The sequence below is a fragment of the Oryzias melastigma genome, linkage group LG10 (genome assembly GCF_002922805.2).
Source record: "Oryzias melastigma strain HK-1 linkage group LG10, ASM292280v2, whole genome shotgun sequence".
Classification (NCBI taxonomy): Eukaryota; Metazoa; Chordata; class Actinopteri; order Beloniformes; family Adrianichthyidae; genus Oryzias; species Oryzias melastigma.
In genome coordinates, this window is record NC_050521.1 from 5,028,294 (window position 1) to 5,055,065 (window position 26,772).

A 26,772-nucleotide genomic window follows, 5' to 3' on the forward strand; every position below is an offset into this window, starting at 1 on the left:
AGTCTGGTACTTTCTGTCTCTTCTTTTGTCAAAAGCTGCACATGGGCCCCTGTGTTACCTCACGTTCAGCAGGCATGGCCAACTCCTGCAGGCATGCCAGACCTCTGGAAGACAATCCTGAATACATTTGCAGGATCTCCACCCCATGGGTGCTCCACTGTAAAGGCTTTAGCTCAGAAATACCCCATAAAGGACTGATTTGACCGATCTTAATTATGAATAATAAGTAGGTGGGCTAGGAATATAAAGACTGATATGAGGCTAAAAGTAAACTTTACTCCAAATAACACAGAAACACACTCCAAAAAATAATAAATGGGTTTATGAAGTTTCACCTCAGCTAAGCCGTATTTGGACCAGCCCTTTTCCTTTGTTCTTTGGCTTTGAAACAACAGAATTAGCACCATACCCAAAAGTAAAAAAATAAAAATAAAATAAGGGAGAAAGGTAAACTGTTTAGGATGCATATTACATTTATTAAATTAGTCAAATTATTTATCATGTTAAAATAAAACTCTTCATGCAACCACAGGGGGGCATCATTCCATGTGTTCAGGAGCCTGCAGCAAGAAGAGAATTGGACACAAAAAATCTTGTTAAAACTAAATTTAGCAGTAAAATTGCAAATTTCTTGAACAGCTCAAAGCAGATGTTATTCAAACACTATTTTATCCAGCCAAAATGTATCATCTGTCTCAGCTTTATAGATTAATCTTACTTTTGTTTTTTGTTTATTTTTTGTTACTTTTGTAACTCCCCCCTGAAATTATTTTTAAAAATATATGAGCAGTTATTGTTCAGTGGTCTTTACTTTGGGACTTCAGAAAATCACACCATATTAAAAAAAATCAATATCTATGTTTTGATTAAAGGGATTATCCCGGATTTTGGCAGAAACAATTTTCTTTGAGTACTTGTTACACGTTCAAAAGTGCTACAGAATTATAAAAAGATAAAAACAAATGCTATTTTTTTACTTGGTTTTGCCTCCCATGTCCTGAGTTGGAGTTTTTTTTAATAGACCTGCCTGATCCTCCACTGCTTTGAAACATTAAATTGGATTTAATCAAGGGTTCAGACCTCCTTATTCTGTTGGAACTGATGGCAGGTGGACATGTGTTTTGGATTGTTGTCATGTTTTAAATGTCCATGTGCAGCCTATGAGCTGAAGAGTACAAGTTTTCCTCCAGTATCTTCTGATAAAATGTTGCATTCATCTTGCCATCTTGACTAAGTTTCCTGTGACATCACACAGGTTTCCTGATGGGCACCGCTGCCGGAGACCCTCCTGAGAGACAGGACAAATGATGAAGAGCAGCTCCAGCGACCCTCCTCGGGAACATGTCACATCATGAGTGGACAAAGTTTGAATTTAAATGCAAAAAAAAAACCTTCTGGAATGGTCGAAGACACCCCTCTGCAGCAAAGAGTCTCACTTGGCCTGGCCATTCTGTCACGAACGTTTGGTATACTTAATGTTGTCATCAGTTTATTGAGAAAGACTCAAAGTGCATTAATTCACTCGGGGTGTCAAATACACGACCCGTGGTTGGTTTGATCCGACCCAGTCATGAAGAGAAAAAAAATATAAGGATGTTGAAAAAAAAGCAAGTTTGTAGCCCATTCCTGTGGCAAGTTATGGTTATTTAAAGGGTAACCAAACCCTAAGTCAACTTTTTTGGCTGTTGACCTCCATAAATGGGGCTTTAAAAGTGTCGTGCCAAATTTTTGATAAATGAAAATAAAATTGTTCAATTCTTGAAAATATGGCCAAAAACCATCTGTGTGGCTCCTACAGGTTGAATCGAGGTATTACAGTTGAATTTTGTGATTGGTCAAACCATGTAAGTTTCAGAAGTCTCATGTCATGATCAGCAGCTCCAGTAATGATAACAGTCCTGCCCCCAAGCCCCTCCCCTCTGACTGGATTTTCAAATTCCAGCTGTGGGTGGAGTCAGCCTCCATCTTCCCTGTTTGGTGACCCTTTAAAGAAATGACCACAATATGCAATTCTGCCACTAGAGGAAGCAAACAACAGACCAACATAACAATAGATCGAGAAATAAGCACAATAAACAATGTAATAAGGGATTAAGCTACTAGGTTGGTCATTTTTTTTCCAACTGAAAAAAAAACAAAGCTACAGATAACAAGTTGATCATAGATTATTTTACTATCATGTTCCTGGTCCGGCCCGCTTGAGATCAAATGGGCTGAATGTGGCCCCTAAACCAAAATGAGTTTGGCACCCCTGGCATACCTGTTCCCACGTCACAATCTGCCAACCTGATGGAGAGGCACCCAGCTGCAGGCAAACATGGTGGATGTCATGGTGGATTGGTGTAAGGCGCTCTGTCATGGCTGATGGACGTCAACCTGAATACCGGAAGCAAAACTCTCTCTAGAGCCCCCTCTCGTTTTTTACTCTTTCAAAGCAATAACAGTCCACAGCTTTTGATTCAATGTTAAATTACACTCAATAAAAATATAAACGCAACACTTTTATTTTTGCTCTCATTTTTCATGAGATGGACTTAAAGATCTAAAATTCATTCCAGATACACAATATTACCATTTCTCTCAAACATTGTTCACAAATTTGTCTAAATGTGTGATAGTGAGCACTTCTGCTTTGCTGAGATAATCCAAGATGCTGATCTGACATCATGTGTGCCTTAGACTGCCCACAATAAAAGGCCACCCTGAAATGTGCAGTTTTGTCTCACAGCAAAATGCCACAGATGTCACAGGCAGTGAGGGAGCGTGCAATTGGCATGCTGACAGCAGGAATGTCAACCAGATCTGTTGCTCGTGCTTTCAATGCTCATTTCTCCACCATACGCCGTCTCCAAAGGCGTTTCAGAGAATATGGCAGTACATCCAACCGGCCTCAAAACCGCAGATCACGTGTAACCACTCCAAACCAGGACCTCCACATCCAGCAGGTTCACCTCCAAGATGGGCTGAGACCAGCCACTCAGGCAGCTGCTGAAACAATTGGTTTGCATAACCAAACAATTTCTGCACAAACTGTCAGAAACTGTCTCAGGGAAGCTCAACTGCATGTTCGTCGTCCTCATCGGGGTCTCTTCACAGATGAATCTCGGTTTATATTGTTTAGGGCAGATAGCAGACAGCATGTGTGGCGTCGTGTGGGTGAGCACTTTTCTGATGTCAATGTTGTGGATGGAGTGGCCCATGGTGGTGGTGGGGTTATGGTATGGGTAGGCATCTGTCATGGACGAAGATTACAGGTGCCTTTTATTGATGGCATTTTGAAAGCACAGAGATACCGTGATGAGATCCTGAGGCCTATTGTTGTGCCATACATCCATGAACATCACCTCATGTTTCAGCAAGATAATGCATGCCCCCATGTTGCAAGGATCTGTACACAATTCTTGGAAGCTGAAAATCGATATCTGTATGGAAGACGTGTCCGTGTAGAAAGCGATCACAACCCACTGGAAGTGATATTCAAGAAATCCCTCCTCAGTGTTCGAGCTAGACTACATAGACTGCTCATGAGGTTACAAAAGTACAGTCTGGAGGTCAAGTACAAACCAGGAAGGAAACACATGTTGCGGATGCACTGAGCAGAGCATGTCTGAAAGAACTCAAGGAGACACTCTTACATGAAGAACTGGAAGTTAACTACATCAACCACCAACTCCCAGTATCAGAGGAAAAGTTGCTGGAGTTCAGAAATGCATCAGCAGAAGATGCTGAGCTGAGACTGGTCGCTAAGGCAATTCAGAGTGGTTGGCCAGAAAAGCAGAGTACTGGACATTTAGAAAAGAACTGGCTTATGAGGACGGACTCGTATTCAAGAGCTCAAGATTGGTAGTACCACACACAATGAGAAGTGAAATGCTCAGAAAAATCCGCGAATCACATTTGGGAATCCCTAAGTGTAAAGCGAGAGCCCGTGATGTTCTGTACTGGCCGGGCATGGCTGAACAGATAGAAGAAGTTGTGGCTTGTTGTGCCGTATGCAACACACACAAAAACAATAATCCCAAAGAGCCACTTATTCCACATCCAGTTCCTGAGAGAGCATGGGAAAAAGTAGGTGTGGATTTGTTTCACTTCAATGATACTGAGTTCTTACTGTGTGTGGATTCTTTTTCAAAGTTTCCTGAGATTGTCAAATTGAGTGGAACCACAAGCAAGCAGATCATCATTGCACTGAAGTCTATTTTTGCGAGATTTGGGGTGCCAGATGAGTTACTCTCAGACAATGGCAGACAGCTGGTGAGCCAGGAGATGGAGGATTTCAGCACGGAATGGGGTTTCAAACACACCACCTCCAGTCCCACTTTTCCACAGTCGAATGGACAGGCTGAGAGGGCTGTACAGACAGTAAAAAAAAACTGTTGAAGAAAGCACAAGACAGTGTTGGTGATTCATACTTAGGTCTGCTGGAGTATCGGAATACGCCACTAGGTGGGGTCAGCCTTTCACCGGCACAATTACTCGTTGGAAGAAGGCTCAAATCAAAAATTACCAGTGACAAAGACATTGCGACAGCCTGCTCTTCGAGAAAATGCCAGAAGTGACCTTGTGAGATGACAGGAAAGACAAAAGCAATCCTTTGATCAAAGAACCAGGATGCCGTCTTAACTCCAAGATGGGGAAACGTGAGGATTAGACAAGGCAGCAACTGGGAACCAGCCACTGTGATTAACACAATCTGCCAAGATCCTACATGGTCAAAACTCCAAGTGGACAAGTGTACAGGAGGAATCGCAGACATGTGCTCCAAGCTGAAGAGACTTCATTTCCAGGGACATTCCATGACACTCTGTGACACCATGACACATGTGAGGTGGAACCAGACTCAGTTTCAAGTGTGTGCTCCTGTTGCACTCAAGATGGTTTAAATTAACCAGAGTCAAGAACTAATGACTGACAACAATGTGTGTGTGTGTGTGTGTGTGTGTCAACAGCCCTGTGAAAACAACACGCTGTGGTCGGCCTGTTAGAATGCTGCAGTGTTATCGGGTCTGAAGAAGAAAAAAAACAATTAACTTTTAGGTTTTATTGGACTCAGTTCAGAGTTTTGAGTATTGAGTTTAAATGGTTCAATTTAGATTGTGTTTGACATCCAGCTGTCAACACTTAAGAGAACTGCTTAGATTGTTGCAGTTCATTGAGTTGATTTTTACAAGTATTCAAGAATGAGACCGTTTTACATTCTATTATAAGTTGTAATGTTTATAAGTTTACAAGAGTTCTATTTAAATGTGATTCTGGAATAAGTGCCAAGTATTGTGCACTTGAAAAAAATCTGAATTTTGTTATGGTATTTCTCTTTGCAAAATAAATATTCATCCGTGGAACAGTAATTCAGGGTTCATTTCTTGGTGCTCAATACATATCGAACTGTGTGCAAACTGTATTGTTGCATCCAATACATACATACATATATATATATATATATATATATATATATATATATATATATATATATATATATATATATATATATATATGTGTGTGTGTGTGTGTATGTGAAATTATATATAAACATTAGGGCTCGGAATCATTTAACATAATCGACTAATTAATCACATATTTGGAATTTGAAATTAATCAGCATAAATTGCGATTTTTGTGACATTATTTGGCAACCACTTATCTGCAAATAATCACAAACTGAAATCGTACAAAACACATTTAGAACATTTATTTCTAATTATTGCTGTCAGTCGATTAAAACAAATATTCAAATTAATCAAATGTTTGTTTGGTGACTAATCGCAATGCTTTCCTAATTCAATCTTATATGAGAATATGTGGCTTTAAAACAAAAACAGAACAATAAGAAATGTTTTTCATTTTTATTGTCTGGAGTTTTTACATTGATTAAATGCTAACACAGAAATGTAATTTGTGTTCAAAACACATCAACGGTAAGATAAGCAGAACTCTACAAAAATAAAATTCAAGAATGCTTTCCTCGTTTGTTGATAACAATAAGTTATATGAGAACGCCCAGTATTTAGATTTTGAATATTTTTTATGTATATGATTTTTTAAAAATATATAAGTGTATTACTTTTGTGTGTGTTTATTTTGATGTTTATGATTTTTGCTTTAAAATATAATAATAATAGAGTTGAAATAAGAATAAAAAATACATAAAAAGTAGATTTGTTTTTGACACGTGACCGAGTGACTCGACATGGGGGAAAAATAAGCCGGAAGTTGTCGGAAAAATACAATTGTTTTTCAAAATAAAGCTTAAGCCAGGTAATAAATAAAACGGTAAAAATTTAGATCTTTTTTCTCTTCTTTTCTTTTCTTTTCTCTTTGCAGCCTGTTACCGGTACCGGTTCCACAGTTGTACAGAAGTCGGGGCGTTGTCTTGATCTGATTGGTCCTCTATACAATGTGACGTCATCGCGTTCTTCTTTTATCATTGGACATAGTTCTAGCCGTGCGCAGGTTTGTTGATTCTTCGTATTACATTACAATACAATATATTAATACACGTGATCAAATCTGCATATAAAAAACCAATAGTCAATGATGTAAACATGGGTGTGTTAATAAAGTCTTACCTGTATAAAATGTAATGGCTTAGTCACTAAGTTAAATTTGCAAATAAATTGACTTTATTACAATATTAAGACACTATAACTGTAATAGTAGAAAGGTGATTAAAATGTAAAATGTTTAATATCCTAGATGAGAGATCTCACACAAATAGAGGTGGTTACACTAGAAGTAATTCGGTAGGAGCTTTTGTAACGGATGCGAGAGTACTTTGTTTCAGGAGAAAGTGTGTGACATGCGCACACACACCAGCAGCAGCAGAACAAACGACCCGCCGTCCACTGTCCAGCGCCAACATGAAGCGCGCGCGGAGAGCGCAGATCGTGTGAGGAATCACGGATGGAATCCGCGGTTTTGCCAGAGAATGACTCTGTCGGACGGTCAACGTCTTCATCCCAGATCTGCGCCGCTCATTAGGTCGTGATTGTTTTGTATTTATCTCCAAGAGGAGGAGCGGGTTCAACAATTCAGGCGGCATGCCTCCCCCAGCAAGCAGCCTGCAGTCCAGCGGTCTGACGCTCTCTGAAACAAGCATGGGTAGGTAGGTGTGTGTGAACATGTGTGCAAGGTCACCGTTGTGCCTGCAGCTCACCCAGTCATTCCACCTTTAGAGTTATTAGACATTTATGGGCAGCGCTCTTGTTTGTTGTAAACAATGACGTGTTTCTGTGGTTATGGAACCCCACAAATCACCATTCTGGTTGCTGTGGGCGTATCTGTCGCGCGCCCAGGCCGCAGCGCGCATCTGCAGGTGCGGAGACGTTGAGTAACCTCAGCAGCCTGCATGCCTGCCGCATGGACAGTATTTCTGCTGGGATCCTTGGCAGCTGCACTGAACACATAATCAATAAAAGATTCCAGTCGCAAAAGTGGAGGAGAATCTAACAATTATCTCACAATTCAACAATACAAATAATCATTGTTGTGACTTTGTATGCATTGTATTTAAATGTGCAGGCACGTGATCTCAGAAAAAATACACACATGGTTTGATTGTTTTCATTTTTTTAGGCCAAAAGACGACATTTAACCTTGAGATGTGATGTAATGTTGATAAAAATCAATCACAAATGGCTGGTCACGTAGGATGAGCTGCAAAAGTCTGTCTGCCAAGTGGTTTTTGTTTCACTAATCTAGCAAGCTGTGCCTTTTCTGTTACCATGGTGACTCTCAAGCCATCTGTCTGAATCCTGTTTTTTTTTTCTTTTTACAAAACTGTATAATTTGCAGCCCTGTGACAGACTGGCAACCTTTCCAGAGTGCACTCCACCTTCGCCTAACAGTAGCTGGGATAGGCTCCAGCAACCCTGGAAAGGGATTTTAGTGGGCATAGAAAATTGATGGATGGGTGGATGGAGGAGCCACATTTTTGTATTTTGTTTAGTAGTTGACCTTTTTTTTTATTTTTTAATTACCCGAGTGAAAGGTTGGATGAGCAGCTGCTGGAGGATAAGAGGAGGGTTTAATTTCTGCATTTCTGTCGACTGCAGTTTTCACTATTTTTACGCCACTTTGTCATCAACGTTTTCTTTAAAGTTTTCTATAGAATAGTTTCTGCAGTTCACCTCCCGATTAACAATGATTCGAAAAATGAAATACTCTGAAGTGCAATTTTAATCTGAATTTTCTATATGCCTCCTTCAAGGGAAAGATACAAGACGATGCTAAAAACACCAAAGACAGTTTTCGTTGGAGTGAGTCTTTAAGTGGGAGACTCACAGACTGGTGCATGACTGATAGAAGTTTTCCATCCCTGTGCAGAAGTACTTCACAGAAACTCTAGTTACAAACTGCTGGCAGCAATGCTGCAACAGGGTATGCTCAAAGAATTTGTTTATGAGCCCGCCTGCTGCACTGGCTTGTCTGCAGACTTGATTTGTTGCACACATGTGCCTCAAGTCCTCTAAACAAGTCCTATATCGATCAATTGTATGCCTGAGGGTTTATTTCCATAGTAACTAAGTTCTTAAAAAGTTTTTAAAAGATGAAGAATTAAGCTTAAAGATGTAAACGTAGCTAAATTGTACACTGATTCAACCTTAAACTGAACTTTTGTAGTGAATGTGCAACTATTGCTACATATCACATTTAGAAATGTCATAAATTCACAAGACACTTCATTAATTCAATTTAATGTGATTTTTTTTCTCCCGCAGGTTTGATAGATAGTCGAGTCTGATAATGTCTTTCAAATGAGCTCCTTAAGCGTCTGTGTGCATTAGCTGCATCTTTAAAGCCTTTTTTATAACTTCCTCGAAATGGTTAAAGTCGTCCATTAATGGGAGAAGGCTTGGAGGCAGATTTTTGTCCGTCCAGTCACCAACTCTTCAGTGCAAATGAATTATGGTTTTGTTTTGGGGTTTTTTCTTTTCCCTACAGGTTCGTTTAAAAGGAGGAAGAGGAAATCCATCATTATGACAGTGATGCTGCTCATCGTCTCTGTACTCATCCTCATCTTCGGACTGGCAGCTACCACCCGGGCGAAGAACATCACTGTGGGAGGCTACTATCCAGGACTCATTGTGAGTGTGCTTTCACACTTGTAAGTAGCATTCAGACACCACTCATCAGAAGTGTTTGTTTGTAGAGTTCACAGTGAGTCACCTCTTCCTCCTTCAGCATGAGTTTCAGCACTGAGGGGCAGCATAGTTTCCATCTTTCACACATCACTGCGTCTTCTAGTTGGAGAAGGAGGTGAAGACTCTTGTTTTAAAAACGAGTGTTCCTCATTTATTCACACCAAGGGCTGCTTTACCATTATGGGTGTAAGGACTCATTTTAAAAATAATTTGAATTATATCATAATTTCTGTTTTTTGTTGCGATTCATAGTCGATATTGGTTTATTTTTTATCTGACTTACAATCAATCCACAACATCTTTAGCCAAAACTTCAACTAGTGTGACTCAGAGATAAATACCTGAACATTGGAGGTCAAGTTTTCCAGATTTCTTGCATTTCTTGCTAGATAATCAAGCGTAATTTAAACTTTTATTTTATGGTGAAATAAACCAATCAATCCAAATGGTGTCTTTAAATATCAATATATTTGATTTGTTTTATTTTGTAGCAATTTTATTAAGGTAGAGGTCAATTCGTTCAACAACTTTCTTCGGACAGATCAATCAGGTTGGATTGTAGGAATATATTTATAGAATATATTACATAAATTAGATTAGAAATGGTTTAGTTCAAGCAATCAAGAAAAAAAATAATAATGTGCAATACAATCAATCATTAGAGGTTTACATCCATAAAGACATGTCAGGCTCAACCATACCATTTCCTTTACGTGTGTTATCATAATCCGGTTTATAACTTAGAATCAGATATTTAGAACTTTCCACCATAGATTCGGGTTATTAAGAATTCTCAACTAACAATAAATCACACGAAAATGTAAGTAGATATGACATTTTTTCAGACTTTGTCATTGCATCTGAAGACCTATTATCAAAATTCAGACAAAATGTGCAGGTTATTTTCATTAGATAAAAAAAAATCTATAAGATAAATCAAGTATCAAACACCAACAAAAATATTCTATTGGAAGAGTCATTCATGTAAAGCAAGTATCATAGGAATGCATGCTGATTTTTTTTCAATAGAAAAGTCATTAAAGTAAATCAAGTAACACAAATTAAAAAATATGTACAGATCATTTTCATTCGAAAAGTTATGAAAATATTTTCAATGGTGAGAGCTTGGAACACACCTCTGCTCGAGTCCCGGAACCGGAAACTATAAATATATATTTGTCTATATATTTGATTTGTCGATACATTTCCCATCGTTCCCCACTCTGATCCAAATCCCATATAGTTGAATAGAAATCTTTAAATTATATGGTGTTAACAGTTGAATTGAAAGAGGATTCGACCTGAAACGAGATCTGATTGATGTGAAATATCCTCATCTCTCCTGGAGAAATAAACGTTTGCATATTAAGACAGCTGTGTCAAAGGGAGACAAACCCTCTAACCCATGCTTCCTCTCTTCTCAGCTTGGTTTCGGCTCCTTCCTGGGGATTATTGGTGCTCATTTGATAGAGAACAAGAGGCAGATGGTAAGTGGATTCAAGCAAACATGCACTGACACCTCTCACAGAGCTCATCCTCACAGTGAGGAGAAGCGACTGTAAAACTGAGTGATGATTGGGCTGTGATATGAGGTACTGAGCTGTAGACCTCACCTAGGCGGTGATTCTGGATAGAGCAGACTCTTTTTGTGTGTCGGACAAGCATCCTGGGCCTCAAGGGGAGCTGGGAGTGGGGGAGCCAAAAATAGAAATGGGGTGTAAGCGGAGAGGACAAATGTCTGCGCCAGAATGTTGGAGGGGGGAGGAGGACGGGAAACTGCAGATGGGCAGAGCAGGTGGGAGGTGCAGGATGTGTCCGTCAGAGCTGAAACCAGGGATGAGTTTGGGCTGACCCCCCCACATCTCTGCAGGGTTTCAATTGGTGTTTCCGTCACGGCCGACCGAAGAGTGGGAGATAAAATCACACCGTCGTAAAATATCATTACCTGTCGCACAAACGTTATTTACTGTTTAGTATTTACGCTTTGGTTCTAGAAGCGAGTGAGTGTCTGAAAGCAGACTCAGGGTTCCTTTCCAAATGTAAAGTCAGCGTAAAGTAATTGATCCGCTTAATGATCTTCTGTTCCAGGTCAGCTTGAATGCAAACTAGATGAAATGACCTCGTCTTTATTTAGCCAGAAAATGCTTTCAGTGCTTATTTGCATTGATCTTAAACCAAATAAGGAAAATAAATATAAAAATTAATGAAAATGGAAAAGTATTTCTTTAGCAGCTGGATCGGCGGACCAGAGAGCATCAGAGAACAATTTTAGTGTACTTTTTTAATTCTTTTAATGAAGTTAAATAGTTAAAAGTTACATTTTTCTATAATCTTTCAGATTTATTTTATATTTTCGAACATTTTCTGCTTGGTTAAGTTTCATTTATTGTCCCATTTCCTAACATTACTTGTTGTTTTGGATAAAAAATAGTTTACCAGGACGTTGGTACATACATTTTTATTATAATTTATATAATATATTTGAGAACTTGGTTTACAAGAACAGAAAAAGAAGTATATATATTAACTTTGCTGTAGGAAAAAAACTGATAAGGAACAAATTAATGCAGTAATGTATTACAGTATTTTTCGGAAAGGCGAATCATAATAGCAGATTAGATAACATTAATAGATGGGATAAATGCACCCTTCACTACTATAACACATTGATGCTTATTTAGGTTCATGAAACATAGGAGGAACCCAGTAGATTACCAACATGTTGTTCATCATTCCCCCTTCGAGGGTCGCCATGGCGAATTAGCTTTCACTGATTCACACATTTGGCTTGGGTGAGTTTTACGCTGGATGCCCTTCCTGACACAACCCTGCATTCCATCCGGGCTAGGGACTGGTACAGGGCTACATAGTAGGCAGTGGTGTGAAGGTTCTTGCCTAGGGACCCACACTGGATTGGGCTCATTGCAAGCTGAGAATCATTTGCTAACATTTTACATCAGAGGTTTAAAAAAGAGAAAGCAAGGATTTAACTTTTAACCTTAAACATTGACATGTTTTTATTGTTAGCATGATTTGTCTGTTGTGATACTATGAAAGCATTGAGAGCGTAGATGTAAAAAAGAAAACAGAATTTTTGTTTTTGTTTGTTTTTCAGTTGTAGAACTCCTGACATTCCAGACAAAGCAGCAGAATGGGCTGTACAGACATCCATCACTTTCCATATGACATGCATCAGCAGCAATATATTTATGGGAATATTGATTTTTGGAACATCTAATATTGTTAGAGCTCCTGTTTTACTGGATAACTTTATTTAAAGAATTTATGAGTAGGCGAAATTCCCCCAAAAAATCTGTTAATGGTACTTTGTTTCTAATTTTAGCTTCAGTCCATTTTTTACTCTTAATGTTTGTTTTTTATTGGTAAAAATAGTAGAGTTGTGTTAGTAAGGATGATTTCTGTACATTAAGACTTCAATATTAGCACAATGACACCTAACCCAGCTTCTAATTTGCTTTAAATGGGTCAAAAAGGAAGAGTTGTTGTTTTGTTTTGACTAATCTTTTTCTTTTTCTTCCACAGTTGGTGGCGTCTATCGTCTTCATCAGCTTCGGCGTGGTGGCTGCCTTTTGTTGTGCTATTGTTGACGGAGTTTTTCCAGCAAGACATATTGTAAGTAATGCAGACGTATTTCCTTACTTAGTGGAAATGCTAGCAAATAACAATTTTAATATGGCTTATGATCAAAACGTATCCCCCCAGAACCTCCGCAGAGCTTCCTGGAGCTTCAGCTTCATCGTTCTTAGTGGGAGCAATAACATTTAGTGATACGGGAAAATACAGTTGTAATGCAAAGTTGAAAAACAGTAAACAACTGCTAATGCACTCTAAATGAGGTCATGTTGGGATAGATTGCAGCTGAGACCAGCATTAGGGAAGTTTAATTTGTTGTTTTGGGAATGAAATGGAAATTTTTTCTTTCAAAAACCGCTTATAAATAAGACTTTAAAATAAACACACTGCTGGATGACAGACAAGCAACAAATGCTCGTCTTTATTATAAAAACTAAATAAGTATTTGCCAAAATTTACTGTATTTGTGACCTCCTCTCTGGTCACATTTGGCAGCCATCGGTAGCTAAAATAAATATATATGTTTACAGCTTACTATGTTTAAGAAAATGATTAAACAAAAAAAAATACTTTAATTCTTTTTGTTCTTTGGCCATTTTAGTTACAATTGGCACATCACAAAAAACATAAATAAAAGATTCTGTTTCACAGCTGCAGCTTTTTTCTGTTTGCAACAAAAAATGGAACTCAAAATGTTAAAGTGTGAGTAGAAAACGGCAAATTAAAGTGATAAAATTGCATCTTATTTTTTAAATCATAAAAATTCCCCAAAAATAAATATTATTTTTGGATGGTTTATTTTAATAAAGCTACAAATTCATAATGTATTTTAGAATTTGTCTGAAACTTGTTTTCACTGATTTACCTATTAGTGTATTTATTCATATGGTCCTGCAGATTTTCCGTCAGTCAAACTCGAAATGTTTACAGAGACATAAACTACCACTAGGGTTTTAAAACTGCTGTCTGAACAGCCCCAAACAGCCTCTGTTAACGTTTCCTTTCTCTGTTTGAGTCACTAACTAATCCCCATGAAGGTTCCTGCTGTCTGCCTTCCTGTCTGACCTCTGACCTCCTACATTCCAGCCAGTAAACAGCCGTTAGCAGGTGTTAAAGAAAACCAATCAATGTCAGAGGTCTGGACCCACTTGCTTTTGATTTATTCAATACAAAAAAGACTATTGTAAAATAAAAAGGTAAATGCTCCTGAAATATTTGAATAAAGCTCTGAATTTCTTTTTTTTTCATTTAGAAAGTAAAACATAATAGATGGGATTATTATATTATGAAGTTATTTCACACTCTTCACTCCAATCACATTTCAATCCATTATAAAATCTTCTCATTGGTCTTTTCATTATGATTAGCCAAAATCTGTGTCCTTTTCTTGGACATAGTTTCTGCAGAGCGGCAGCAGTTCATTAGAAATTCGCCTCTGAGTTGTGGGTGGGACTGTTGACGCAGATCAACGCCACCCCCCCTTCCTCTCCCCGTTGTAGAGTGGAGCGGAGCAGGGAGCTTGTGGCCTGCCTTATGTATTTTCTGTCACAAATAAGTTCTTTTTCAAACCGCATCTTTTCATCTGCTCCTAAATCACAGCGATTTGAATAAAGAAATACTCAGAAATGCAGTTTTGAGCTGAATTTTCTTTATATTTATCCTTCATCATCTGAAAAATGACAAAAGAGAAGTATTCCAAACTGATAATAGAAATAAATGTCTTATCTCATGAATGGAAGATCCTTTGGATGTTGTTTGGTAAATGGTTATTTTTTATTTTGAACCTAATTTGAATTATTTTATAGTCAACTAGGTCTCCAAACTTAATTCATTTTAATTTATTAAAGAGGGAGTTAGTCGGCTCTTTGTAAGATAACCTGGTGATTATTCTTGTGACTTTTTTTTATGAAGGAGAATAACTATTACAAAAATATATCAGAGCAAACAAAACGAAATGAATGCATAAGTTGTTAATTTTTTATTTGAAATTAAAATATTATTGAAATCCAATGTGAAATATTGCATTTGTATCTCTCTGGCAGGACCTCAGGCCTCTGTACGCCGGCCGTTGTGAGTATCTCTCCAGCGAGACCGCATCTGAACGAGATGTAAGAAACAGAAATCATATTTTTTTATAATTCTGTGTACTCTTGGGGTACTTTCTATCAGCACTTGTACTCTGATCAACCCCAAAAGGACGAGATGTGAAATAATTTGTGACTCATAGGTGCCATGTCATACTTCGCGTGCATCCTGTAACCTGCACGTAAAGAGCAACACCTGTTACTGCTGCGAGCTGTACAACTGCGGGAAGTGAGTAAAACTCAGCAGACAACCAGCAAACCTCTGAACCAGAGTCCACTCACTTTGGCTCTTTGTGTTGTTTTGTTGTCTAGTTTAAGAAAAAATATCTGCATTTCAAGCCTTGATTGCATTAGAACAAGAACGTGTCTTTTCTTTTTGACCTTTGTTTCAGAGAACATCCTCTTATCGGACTTCAAAATAAAAATGTTATGAAAAAGTTTAGGAAATCACCCATGATTTGGAAGTAGGTCTTTTTTTTCTTTAGCCTGATTACTGATCAGTCCATACTTTTACCATGTAGATGTTTTTGGTCACCAGAAACCCCACCTCCTTCTCATTTCTTGTTTTTTGTTTGATCAAACGTTCATCCATGCCCTCCTTTTGATGCCTCAGTGAAACTCTACACTCTTCCCACCACTAATCAAATCTTTTGCCTGTGTTCCATTGTTTCCTGTTGATGTGGTTGATAAAGCTGCCTGATCGCATTAGTGGCTTTTGTAGCTTAACCGTGAGCTGTCTCCTCCTCTGTCCCGCCGTCGTCAGTCGTGGTGAACTGATGGGAGGCTACCATGAGTACACGGAGGTGGAGAGCTGCCAGGATGTGGTGCACCTCTACCACCTCCTGTGGTCTGCTACCATCCTCAACGTAGTGGGCCTGTTTTTGGGGATCATCACTGCTGCCGTTCTGGGAGGGTTCAAGGACATGGTAGGGAGCATGTTCCTTTGCTCTGATTTGGGTGTGTCACATGTGACAGACAGCCTTACCTTTGTTCTTCATCAGACGCCGTCCGCCGCCTCTGAGAGCTCATCTGAACCAGAGGCCATCATCGCCCCCATCCATTCAGAGCCTCCTCCTCCTCCGCCTGCTGCTCCTTTCAACTCGTACCACAACGCTGCCCCCTGCCTGCCGCCTTACACTGCCTACGATCTGCAGGTACGTCAGACTGGATTATGCAGGAGCACCCTAAAGCATCTCTGTGAAACACTATTTTTTGCTAAGGGTGCAGGACATCCAAAGTATTATAATCAAGGTTGTGAGATGTTAACTCTGAAGTTTCACCTTAAAAACTCACTTGGGGCAAAGAGGACACATCTGGAGAAGAAGAAGCACATGAAGTTCCTGGAGTGTCCGATCCAGAACCCTGACCTCTAAAGGAGCTGAGGGTTCTGTTTCCTAATGTCAGCAAAAAGAGGGAGACAAAATCCGTCTGAGACGTGTACGGAAACATTTGTCGTTGTTTCTATTTTCCTTAGTAAACAGCATTTTGCTTCAAACATTTTCTTGTAAATTCTCAACTCTATTCTCAAAAAACATACTTTTTTACCCATAATTCCACAAGTTCATTCTCGTAAATGTTGACCTTTTTCTTCATCATTTGAGGACTTTATTTCTATATACGTATATATTTATTTATTTTTATGGTGACCCTAATACTCTACCGTATCCAGCTCATACCCCCTTGTATTTTTTCTTCTTTTGGAAATGAAAAAGAATTATTTTTGTGAATAAAAGAGGTTCTAGGATGCAGAAGTTTCTCTTACAGGTCAATGCTTGTGATCTTTCCTGCAGAGCACCTACGTGTTTCCGGACTCTTCAGGCCTGTCAGACGACTCGCAGTCAGGTGCGAGCCACTTGTGGCCCACGATGATCCCTCCTCGCTACTCGCCTCCTCACAAGCACCCTGACGAGAAGCCCCCTCCGTACAGCCCGTAGCGGGACCGCCAAACGCTTTTCGGTGCCGTCAGACGCCGAGCTTCCTCAGTTTGTCACCCTGAGTTGTGGAGAAAAGACACACGGAGGGAAGAGGAGGCGCTTTTGGGGGGAGAATAGACTCGCTATGCCCTCATGACAGGAGACGAGATGCCCGGTGTCAGGACGGATCACACGTCTGTCGGGCTTTTAGACTTCTGACACTGCAGGACTCCGCCACTCGGACTTTACTGCTACTGAAGCTCTCCTTCGCAAATGATAAGCTAATGTCATGAAAGCTATAAGTGTCCACCCTCCGATGGTTTAAGTGACACTCCAGAGGTGCACCCATGCAGCCATTTCTTAAATCTTTTTTTCTAAAATTGGCAGCAAATGAAGGCATTACATGCTCATAATGTACGTAGAGCAGTATGATGTATTGTAATCTAGATCCAAAGTATCCAACAGTATTAACCATCTCATCAATGTGTGGTGTTTAATAGAAAGTAAACTACTGTACAGTAGTTTCTCAGGATAATCAATAACACTCCTATTTATTCTATTGACAGCTGCTAAACAGGTACATATAGACGTGTCGGGCTGAAGGTAAAAATGTTTTTTTTGGCTGCTAATCAAAGCTCAGTGCTGGATTCACTGATACAAGATGAGGAACTGAAAGCCTCATGGAAAGTGAAAAAAAGCTAATTTCCACTTTTTTCAGTTTTTGGGACTAATATAATGTCAGCTCCTTATTTAGGAGCCCAACTGGTTTTACGTTTTGCCTTGAAGGCTGCTGTCAGGATCTCTAAAGGACGTTTTTCTGCAGACTTTTGGATATGAAGGGGATTTGGGACAGTTGCCAATAGAAACGCTACTTCAACTCCAGCTAAAGTTGGATAAACCTGCATCATGTTTTCTAAGGTCAAACCTATTCTTCAAAGACCGTAAATTGGAGAGCTAACGATTTAAAATAAACTTAAAAAAAATAATTATGATGTAACACTTTTCCAAAAAAAGGTCAAAGAATGTACAACAGTTGAATAAAAATATCAGATGTTTTTCAGAGGAAAAGATCAGACATAATCATAGAATGCCAATGAAAATAGATTCCCTGCACTTACCTGCTTATGGTACAACTGATGTTTAATAAAAGGAAAAGGAAAGAAGTCGTGTTTTTTTCTTTTTTTTTAAGCTTTGAAATTTATTGACTGCACATTGTCCCCGCAACAAGACACAGCAGGAACAGAGGATCAATAAAAAAATAGATTTCTTAAATTTCACATCCGAAGCTGGGTGGCAATGCAGACAAAACAAACTATACAGTTAATAATTAGATGGATTGAGAAACTCCGTGATTATTTAGATAAATTCAATGCGGTAATTAAATCCAGAAAAAGGAAAAACAGAAAGTGCCGCGTTGTTAGAAAGGAGTATTTCAATAAATAATCCTGTTTCCATTCGATAATAGTTTACCGATTCAATTTTGGGCCGTACAGTCCAACTGAAAACATAATTTAACATTTTTTGGAGAAAAAAAAAATTAAGAAACATTTAATGTTAAACCAAAAGAAGTTAAAAAATTATGACCTCGTAAAAACATGAATCATTTTCATGCCTACATAGCATAATTTCAGAGTAAGAGCCACTTTCTCAATCTCAGTTTTTCATTTACAGTGCAAAGTCAAATTGATAACTTCTTAACAAAATACAAAACAATTAAATCCCACCCGTTTACCTTTGAAACCAATTCTTATCGAATAAATCCAATAATCAACTGGATTAAGGCTTTCGCAAAAGATTTGGAATGCAGTGAAGGGAAGGCTGCATTTCTCTTCTAGTAAACTACCAATAACTACATGTTACTTTTGATCCGAATAAGTGTCTTATCGAGTTCTCTGAAGTGGGCTACACAGACCCCACAGATTTGAAGTGCTGTTCCAGTTGACACTAAAAATGTACACTAATGCAACTGTACCTGAAGGGACCATCAACAAAATAAGCGTTGATGTGAAAGAGTAAAACGGCGGAAGCACCCGAGAGGCATTGATGACAGTGTGTGGAGCTCAGTAGGTCTCTGGTGTAATATATTCAAACTCTGTGACGCCCTGCGAAGGAGAGCTCATGTTGGATCCTGGTTGAGCGTTCGGTGGCACGTTGGCTTTGAAGAGTTCGTCCCAAGTCATTACCCTTTCTTGGTTGGAAGGGTGGACAGCCTCACCGACTGTGCTTACGCGACACAGACCTCTATCTTCGGAGATGACCGGGACCACCGACTCATCGGTGACCCACGAGTACGACTTCATCTTCCTCTTGGGTGGCAGCAGGCGGTACAGGTTGTTGTCACTGTCGTCCTTCTCTTTCTTGCCACTAGGGTCCTGATTGTGCGCCTGCTTGCAGTGGGAGGACAGCAACTGGTAATTGAGGAAGGTGTCGTTGCACAGCAAGCACTGGTACCGCCTTTCTCCCGTGTGCAGGATTTCATGTTTAGTTCTATACTCCGCCAGGGCAAAGACCTTGTTGCAGTGGCGGCACGGGTACTTCTTTTCCCAGGAATGCGTGTTGAAATGCCGCCGAAGGCTCGCCACACACACGTAGGGGCGCTTGCAGATCACGCACACGTAGAAAGTCTTCCCGTCCATGATGACCTCATAGTGATCCTCCAGCTCCGTTTTGCCCTTCTTCTTATTGGGTTCGGTTAAAGGAAGCTCATTGAGGGGTTTCAAAGGAGTCGCCATCAAAGATCTCTTCCCTCTGTTGGCGTTTGAGCCTCCTTCCCCAGGATCCTCCTTCACTGGGACAATGTCATACGTATCCTCGCCGATGTTGGCATACACTTTACAGCCTGTTGAGAAGGAATCCATCTCTTTGGCCGTATCGATCGTCACCGTCTGCTTTGCTTCGTTGTTTCCTTTGAGAGCATCTTGAGGAGAGGAGATGTCCGACACGTCTAGGAGCCTTATTTTGAGATCTCCTTCCTGAAATAAAGCAGACACTTGCTTTTTGTGGACTCCCATTCTGTCGTCAAGAGGCTGAGAGGAGCTGGAGGGCTCAGGAGTGAAGCTCCTCCCTCCTGCTGGGGTTGAGTGAAGGCTTCTACAAGAAACTACGAGAGGGGAAGAAGAGTGGGAGCTGCTATCAGGACTCTGCAGAGGGCTGCTGACCGGTGCACTGGGTTTAGGACAGTTGCCGGTGGTAGGCGCGGCAGCAGAGTTTGTTGTGGGAGTTGAGGCCTGACCTTTTCCAAGAGCATTTCTGTTCACTTCTGATCCACTTTCTGCATCTAATTTGTCCAAATCAATGACCGCGCTAACTTTCCTATTAGCTGCTCGGGTTTGAGCGTCTGTGCACGAGACGAACACAACATCACAGTCTGAGTCCACCTCCTTCGCTGCTTGTTTTTTATTCTGATTGAACTCCTCTGAAGAAATGGAGAAAGACTCTGTGATTACTGGCAGAATCGCATCATTTTTGGCATCCGTCTCTTTGGACAAACCAGGAATGCCTTGGACGTGAGATCCCAAATTTGCAATAAACTTCACTCCTAGAATCTGTCCAGCCTGTATGAGCTCTTCTAGCATGTCTGAACGAACACGTACAATCCTGGAACTGTAAATGTAGTTGAGGATCTGCTCGAAGATTTCTGGTCGTACAAAGTTCACCTCAATCACTTGTCCGGCGACACTGAAGAGCTGGTGGAAATAAGTACTGGAGATGGAGAGAATGGCTTTGTGCGCTCTGAACTTCTTGTCCTGTACGATGATGGTGACATCGCAAAACAATCCAGTGCTTCTTTGCTCATCCAGGGACTTGAGGACAGCAGCTGAGTACAGAGTGTCGGTCGCAGATATCAGCTTTAGACTTGGCATGTCTGCAAATAGCAAAGTTGAGGAAACACATAATAAAAATTCAGACCAATTCAAATGCTCAAACTCACTATTTTAGCAGTTAAATATCATAAAAGCATTTCAACATCAACAAAAAATTTGGTAAAAGAAGTCAAACATTCAACAAAATAAACATTTATTTTATCTATAAAATATTGCATTTTTATTTGCATTATCGGTGCAATACATTGCTAGTACAACTACGCTCAAACCACATTAAGCCCTAAACATGTGAATGCAAATAAACAAAGATTCCAATACAAATCAACAGCTTTTTAAGATTAAGCTGAGGCTCCAGTTAAATTGCTTTAACAGGGCAGCATGGTGGCACTGCAAAGGCCATAAAAAATAATAATAATAATGTTATCTTTTCAATATTCTGATGTCAAAAAACAACAGTGGACTTAACTTTATGAAACTTAAATATGAATGGATTGACATTAATTCTTGTTCACTTGTTTGTTTGTACACATATTTAATTTGCACTTGATTATCTTGCAAGAAATACAGAATTAAACAGTTGAGGTATTTATCTGTAAGTCACACTGCTTGGCATTTTTGGCTAGAGAAGCCCTTGACAAATTTAGAGTCATTCAATCAGATCGAATAATTCAAAATAAACCAATATCAACAGTGAATCGTATCAAAAACTCAAAAATTTTGATATGAATCAACACGTTAAAATGAATCATTACACCTAAAAAATAAACCACTATAGAGTCTGTCAGATTTTACTGTTGAGAGTAAGAGAACATATGTTTGATTTAGTCTTATAAAGGGTCATTTCTCTTCAAAATGTAACAAAATGAGACCAATAAACGTGCACTTAATGTGTCTACATAATTTCCTTATAAAGCTGTTCCCAATCAGGTGTAAACATGTATTTACAAATTTAATAAATACACTTCTAAACATGTATAATTTTTCTGCCAACAATTAGCAAGCTAGATAGTAGCATTTCTTTAGTCAGATAAGCATCTCACTATCTTAGCTCTTTATCTATGTTTCTAGGGGTTAGAACTAGCATGACACGAGCCACTTGTTAATTAAAACCACGTCTGGGGAAAAAATACAAAAAATGTTCCTGCTACTTAATGTCAACGCTGGTTTCGTTGTTAGCCTGCTAACAAAGGTAACGCAGTCTCCTAAGCAGGAAGAAGCGCGGCCTGCTCTTTAGCTTCTTTTAGCATCTCAGTTTTTGTAGTAGCTAAAATCAAAAAAATGTATGAAGCTCACAGTAAACATCATTTCAAAGCACCACCCAAATGTCACATTTACCTGTAACTTTTCTTATGCCAAGCCTAAACTTGACCGGTGCCACCTAATAAATTAATGAACTTGACAGGATAAAAACAGAGATGTGCCCAACTCTGCTGCCTCTGAGAATTGAGTCCCGCTCCCATCCTCTGTGCCAGCGGCCACTAGGTGGCACAGTGAACTACTACGGCAAGTAAGAAGGCTCAAAATTCATTGTTTATGTATACAACGTCCTTTATTTATCACAAACATTAAAGGCAACTTCTCCTCCTACGACATTATAATGTAATAGAATATAATTTTAAAATAAAGGACGTATTTTAAAATAATTCAATTACAAGTGACTGGTTAAAGCACGTCAATTACACGTTATTTGTGAGTGAGCATGTTCTTAGAATATTAAAAAAAAAAATTTTAAACGAAAAAAAGTGTTTTATTATTTTTTTGTCATATACAGTTATATTGATATTTAATTTTATTGTTAGCCATGACATGATAACTTAACCAAATTCGGTCATATCATATTTAATTTTAAAAAATGCAATTTAATAAAATTAGGAACAAATATTTAAATTTTAAATGCTACAAGAAGCACTTTTATACGAAAAGTTGTTTGTGGTATAGTCATTTAGTTAAAATATATATTTGTGTATTTACAGGGTAAGCGGAACTATTTTTGGTTGGTGTTGGGAGGACCCGGGATCTTTTAGTGAATGGACACACCAGCCGTCAGTTGCGTAGTAGAAAAATAAACGTAGAACATAGACCTTTTTTGTTTTAATTCTTGTCTTTAAGCGTTTATTTTGAGCGAAAGTAATACTTGGACCCCAGAGGCCATGCCTCTTTCGGATCGCTCAAGCTCAGACGGCGGTGGGGAGCGTCGTAGTCCTCGGGCTCGCAGACCCCGGACTCGCTCCCGCAGCCGAAACCGCAGCGACAGCCGCGACAGAAGCCTGTCGCCGTACAGCTTCGGGCCCAAACTCCCCAAACCGCGTAACAGAGAGCGTGAACATGAGGAACGAGACCGACGGTTCAAGGAGGCGAGAAACATCAGACGGTTTCGGATCGGAAGCCCCGGTCGTAGCCGCTCCAGATCCCGGTCCAGGGAGCGGCACACCAACAACCACAACCACGGGTTCGAGCAGCGGGACCCCCCAGGAAAACACAGCAGCTTCAGAGACGATTATTATTACGAGCAGCAGAGGGATGACATCCAGAGACAGAGACAAGAGGCTTTCATTGCCAGGTAGCGTCACATTTAAGCCCATAAGTAACATTTTGGGGCGACATTCTAAACTTGGATCCTTGAATCCTGGATCTTGGATGATCATGGAATGAGTTTTTGTTTCAGGCGTCTGCAGGAGAGGGAGAGGATTGGTGAGGTGGGCTGCCCTGAAGTCTGGGGTTATTCTCCAAGAGTGAAAGAACCAGAGTAAGTTCAGACGCCTTAAAGACCCACTCTGAGGAAAATCCCGGTTTTGGTGTTTTTAACATTTTTCTGATGATGGAGGACATATACAGGAGAGAAAATAAGTACTTAATTACTCGCAGATTTTGTTGGTTTGCCCACTTAAATGTAAATTGATAGTCCGTCATACTAATGGTATCTGAACAGCAAGAGATAGAAAAAAATGTACGTACATTTATTTGCATTTCATTTAGAGACAAATATGTATTCGATCCCCTTTCATTAAGAGTTCTGGTTCACACAGACCACTTAGACTCTACTAATCAACCTGTCACATGAATGGAAGACGCCTGTTTGAGCTACTCACATTCATAGAATCAGTCAGACTCCAAACTCTCCAACATGGAAAGACTAAAGAGCATTCAGTGGATTTAAGGGAGAAGACTGTAGACCTGCACAAGACCGGAATGGACTACAAAACCATCACCAAAAGCTGGAGGTTAAGGTGACAACTGTTGGTGCCAAAATACAAGACATGACCATCAATCACCCTGTAGGTGACTCTTTCCAGACAGAGGGCTCAAATACGTATTTCTTTCAGTGAAATGAAAAAAATAATGTATATATGGTAAATTCTTAAAAGTCAATGTATTGATTTTCTTTGGGATTTTTTTTTTTTTTTTATTTCTCCCTTTTCAAAGTACGTAGAAAGTACTGTACTGTAGAAAGTACGTTGGGACAAGCTCCCTGCTGAGCAACAGGGAGGTGAAGCGAGGGCGTGGTTGCTCCGTGCAAACGGTTTGGGCCACAACTTAAAGGCGAATTTCAAATGAACTCCTGCCAATCTGCAGAAACTCCTAGAAAACGACAGGTTTTTAGATTTTGGCTAAAACGGCATAATCATAATTAAAACACCACTGGGAACAATTTTACAATAGATCAAATAGATTTTTTACAATAGATCAAATAGATCGGAGTGGGACTTTAACCATGACAGCCTGCACGATCTGTGCTATCTCTAATTGTGTGGTTTGCCTCCTTCAGCTCTGATGAGTTCACCCCAGTGGAAGAAGATGAGAAAAACAGCAGTTCAGAGTCAAGCTCAGAGGGTATGTGGGGTTTACAGCTAGAAAAGCTGGTTTACAGCTGGTTGTGTTCAGATTATTTCACCACATGTCTCTGTGTACCTCACAGAGGAGAAGAAGAAGAAAAAGAAGAAAAAGAAAAAGAAGTCCAAGAAGAGGAAGAGCAAGAAACATTCAGAGGACAGCGAGCTGGAATCCGAGTCAGATGGTAAGACCTTCATGAGAGCTTACAAAGTCCTTTTTCTACCATTTATAAATGGTTTACTTTGTTCTCATCAACAGAGGAAGAAGACGTAAAGAAAAAGAAAAAAAAGAGGAAGAGCAAAAAGTAGGTCACAGCATGAAGATATTAACAATAAACATTTGCATAAAAGTTGATGTTCAAAAAAAATTTTGTTTTAGGTCAAAGAAATCCAAAAAGAAAAAGGCAAGGAAGAGTCGTAAAGAATCCAGTGACTCGAGCAGTGAGGAGTCGGAGGAGGAAGAGGAGGACCCCAGCGGGCTGATGTGGGTGGAGAAAACCTCCATGGAAGAACACGTGGTTGGGCCTGAAGCTCCGCTCACCCACATGTCCCAGGACGACCGGCCGCTGGAGTGAGTCTGCCTTTTTCACCCCCACTCTACAGCTCGTTTAAATGAAAGATGATCGTTTGCAAGGATTCATACCGTTTCTGGAATCAGTGGCATCTTGAGATATTCAAAAAGTGTTTTCGTGCCGGCCTTTTTCTTTAACCACAACATTTGTCTTTCTGCAGTTTTGGTCATGCGCTGTTGCCGGGTGAAGGTGCTGCCATGGCAGAGTACGTGAAAGCTGGCAAACGGATCCCCCGAAGAGGAGAAATCGGCCTCACCAGCGATGAGATTGCAAACTTCGAAAAGTCTGGATATGTCATGAGCGGCAGCAGGTATGCAGAAGCTGAATTCAGGGCTCCCTCATTTATTGCAGGTCCACAAAGTAGGATTACAGATCCTATAAGGCTGTAAAACTCCCCACTACACTCTGATCTTAGACAGACATGAACACTCTTTTCATTCTTCTCAAAGTTAAACCTTCATAAAAAAATAAGTCAATTTATTTTAAAATGAAAACAAAGATTTGAGGCAAATTCAGAATCCCACATTACATAAAAAAATCATTTTTGTTTAACTTGAAGGTTAAAACTTACAAAATTGTTGTTCTTTAATTTTTTATGTATAATAGTTTTAAAATTGAATTTATAAACACAAACAAATGTTATCTTTGTGAAATTGAATTAAAAGTAAATGTTTATTAAAATTTTTATGAAGTTTTAAATCTTTGGGTACCAACCTTTTTTATAAGTACCTTATGTTGTAGTTTTACTCAAAATAAATCCAGATGAAATGCATGTTGGGAGTTCTGGTCCACCACTAAGGTTTACAAATCTCGCCCTGCAGACACCGTCGTATGGAGGCTGTGCGTCTGAGGAAGGAAAACCAGATCTACAGCGCGGATGAAAAGCGAGCTCTGGCCTCCTTCAACCAAGAGGAGAGGAGGAAGAGGGAGAGCAAGATCCTGTCGAGCTTTAGGGAGATGGTCTACAGGAAAACCAAAGGCAAAGATGAGAAGTGAACTTCTCAAAATGTCTCTGGGTGTCGGATCACCTTCTGTTTGATGATTCGAGGTGTAACGTTTTATTTCTAAAAACATTTGACTCTGTAAGGCTCACAAATGTTCAACTTCAGCTAAAATAGAATACATTTATGTCATAGCAAATGTGAAACAGTTTTTCTTTTACCATCACTCATGTTGGGTTTTATTTCTTCATGCAAAAAAATTCAAAATAAATGTGTTTTTTTTGCCTGTTAACTTTTTTTTCTTATTTGTGCTCTCTCCTGTCCCCTCTCCACACCAGTGACCATAACACTTCAGGTTTTAGGTCAAAATCTCTATCATTGGTTTTATAGTGTGAATGCTTTGCAAGCATATTTCAAATGTATTATATTATAAAACAATAATAATTTAATAAAGTATACTTATTGATTGATGAAAAATCAATTCATAAAATATATATACAATAGCATACATGATATAATAATGAAATGGTTATTTTGGCAATATAATAGAATAGTAAATCTGCATCAAACTTCAACAAAACTACAAAGACATAAATAAATAGTGAAATTAAAAAAAGTCCCCTCCATGAGCTGCCACCTTATTGTGGTGGAGGGGTTTGAGTGCTCAAGAGATCTAAGGAGCTAAGCTGTCTGGGGAAAACCTCCTGGTGGGGTCTTCCATGGCAGACAGCTCCTTGGTGACGAGTGAAACTAAGAGCGGTTCTCGACCCCTCAGTAACAGCATAACAATTGTGTAAGCCACATATTCAGGCGCTCCACATGTCCGTTGGATTGTGGGTGATAAAGTGAGGCTCACATTGTTCCCCAGGCCCGG

General features: G+C 39.5%; 3 protein-coding genes across 4 annotated transcripts; 2 read left to right on the top strand and 1 right to left on the bottom strand.

The window, feature by feature from the left end:
- The first annotated feature begins 6,165 nt into the window (after positions 1-6,165).
- On the top strand, positions 6,166-17,891 carry tmem255a (transmembrane protein 255A). Of its 2 annotated transcripts, XM_024283384.2 has the most exons (10): positions 6,167-7,098; positions 8,941-9,083; positions 10,565-10,627; positions 12,684-12,773; positions 14,777-14,842; positions 14,962-15,047; positions 15,211-15,282; positions 15,582-15,744; positions 15,820-15,972; positions 16,609-17,891. In XM_024283384.2, exons 1-10 carry the CDS (start codon positions 7,038-7,040, stop codon positions 16,750-16,752), a joined length of 1,041 nt encoding a protein of 346 aa, XP_024139152.1. In that variant the 5' UTR covers positions 6,167-7,037; the 3' UTR covers positions 16,753-17,891. The 2 variants fall into 2 exon arrangements, with proteins under 2 accessions (XP_024139153.1, XP_024139152.1); XM_024283385.2 differs by lacking the exon at positions 15,211-15,282 and having other exon boundaries at positions 6,166-7,098.
- Positions 17,892-17,908: 17 nt separating this feature from the next.
- On the bottom strand, positions 17,909-22,045 carry zbtb33 (zinc finger and BTB domain containing 33). The gene is made up of 2 exons (XM_024283383.2): positions 21,891-22,045; positions 17,909-20,596 (listed from the first exon to the last, which is right to left on the bottom strand). The coding sequence occupies exon 2, from the start codon at positions 20,592-20,594 to the stop codon at positions 18,792-18,794; it is 1,803 nt and encodes a 600-aa protein (XP_024139151.1). The 5' UTR covers positions 20,595-20,596; positions 21,891-22,045; the 3' UTR covers positions 17,909-18,791.
- A 490-nt stretch (positions 22,046-22,535) lies between these two features.
- Positions 22,536-26,190, top strand: LOC112153755 (NFKB activating protein). The gene is made up of 8 exons (XM_024284147.1): positions 22,536-23,115; positions 23,221-23,301; positions 24,322-24,386; positions 24,472-24,570; positions 24,645-24,690; positions 24,765-24,956; positions 25,118-25,267; positions 25,779-26,190. Exons 1-8 carry the CDS (start codon positions 22,706-22,708, stop codon positions 25,951-25,953), a joined length of 1,218 nt encoding a protein of 405 aa, XP_024139915.1. The 5' UTR covers positions 22,536-22,705; the 3' UTR covers positions 25,954-26,190.
- Positions 26,191-26,772: the final 582 nt, after the last annotated feature.

Bases quoted from the DNA above. Each gene is read 5' to 3' on its own strand.
- tmem255a (XM_024283384.2), top strand. From the start codon at position 7,038: ATGCCTCCCCCAGCAAGCAGCCTGCAGTCCAGCGGTCTGACGCTCTCT. The intron at 12,774-14,776 runs GTAAGTAATGCA...TCTCTCTGGCAG, and splicing joins TTTTTCCAGCAAGACATATT to GACCTCAGGCCTCTGTACGC. The intron at 15,973-16,608 runs GTACGTCAGACT...TCTTTCCTGCAG, and splicing joins ACACTGCCTACGATCTGCAG to AGCACCTACGTGTTTCCGGA.
- zbtb33 (XM_024283383.2), bottom strand. From the start codon at position 20,594: ATGCCAAGTCTAAAGCTGATATCTGCGACCGACACTCTGTACTCAGCT.
- LOC112153755 (XM_024284147.1), top strand. From the start codon at position 22,706: ATGCCTCTTTCGGATCGCTCAAGCTCAGACGGCGGTGGGGAGCGTCGT. The intron at 23,116-23,220 runs GTAGCGTCACAT...TTTTTGTTTCAG, and splicing joins CAAGAGGCTTTCATTGCCAG to GCGTCTGCAGGAGAGGGAGA. The intron at 25,268-25,778 runs GTATGCAGAAGC...CTCGCCCTGCAG, and splicing joins TATGTCATGAGCGGCAGCAG to ACACCGTCGTATGGAGGCTG.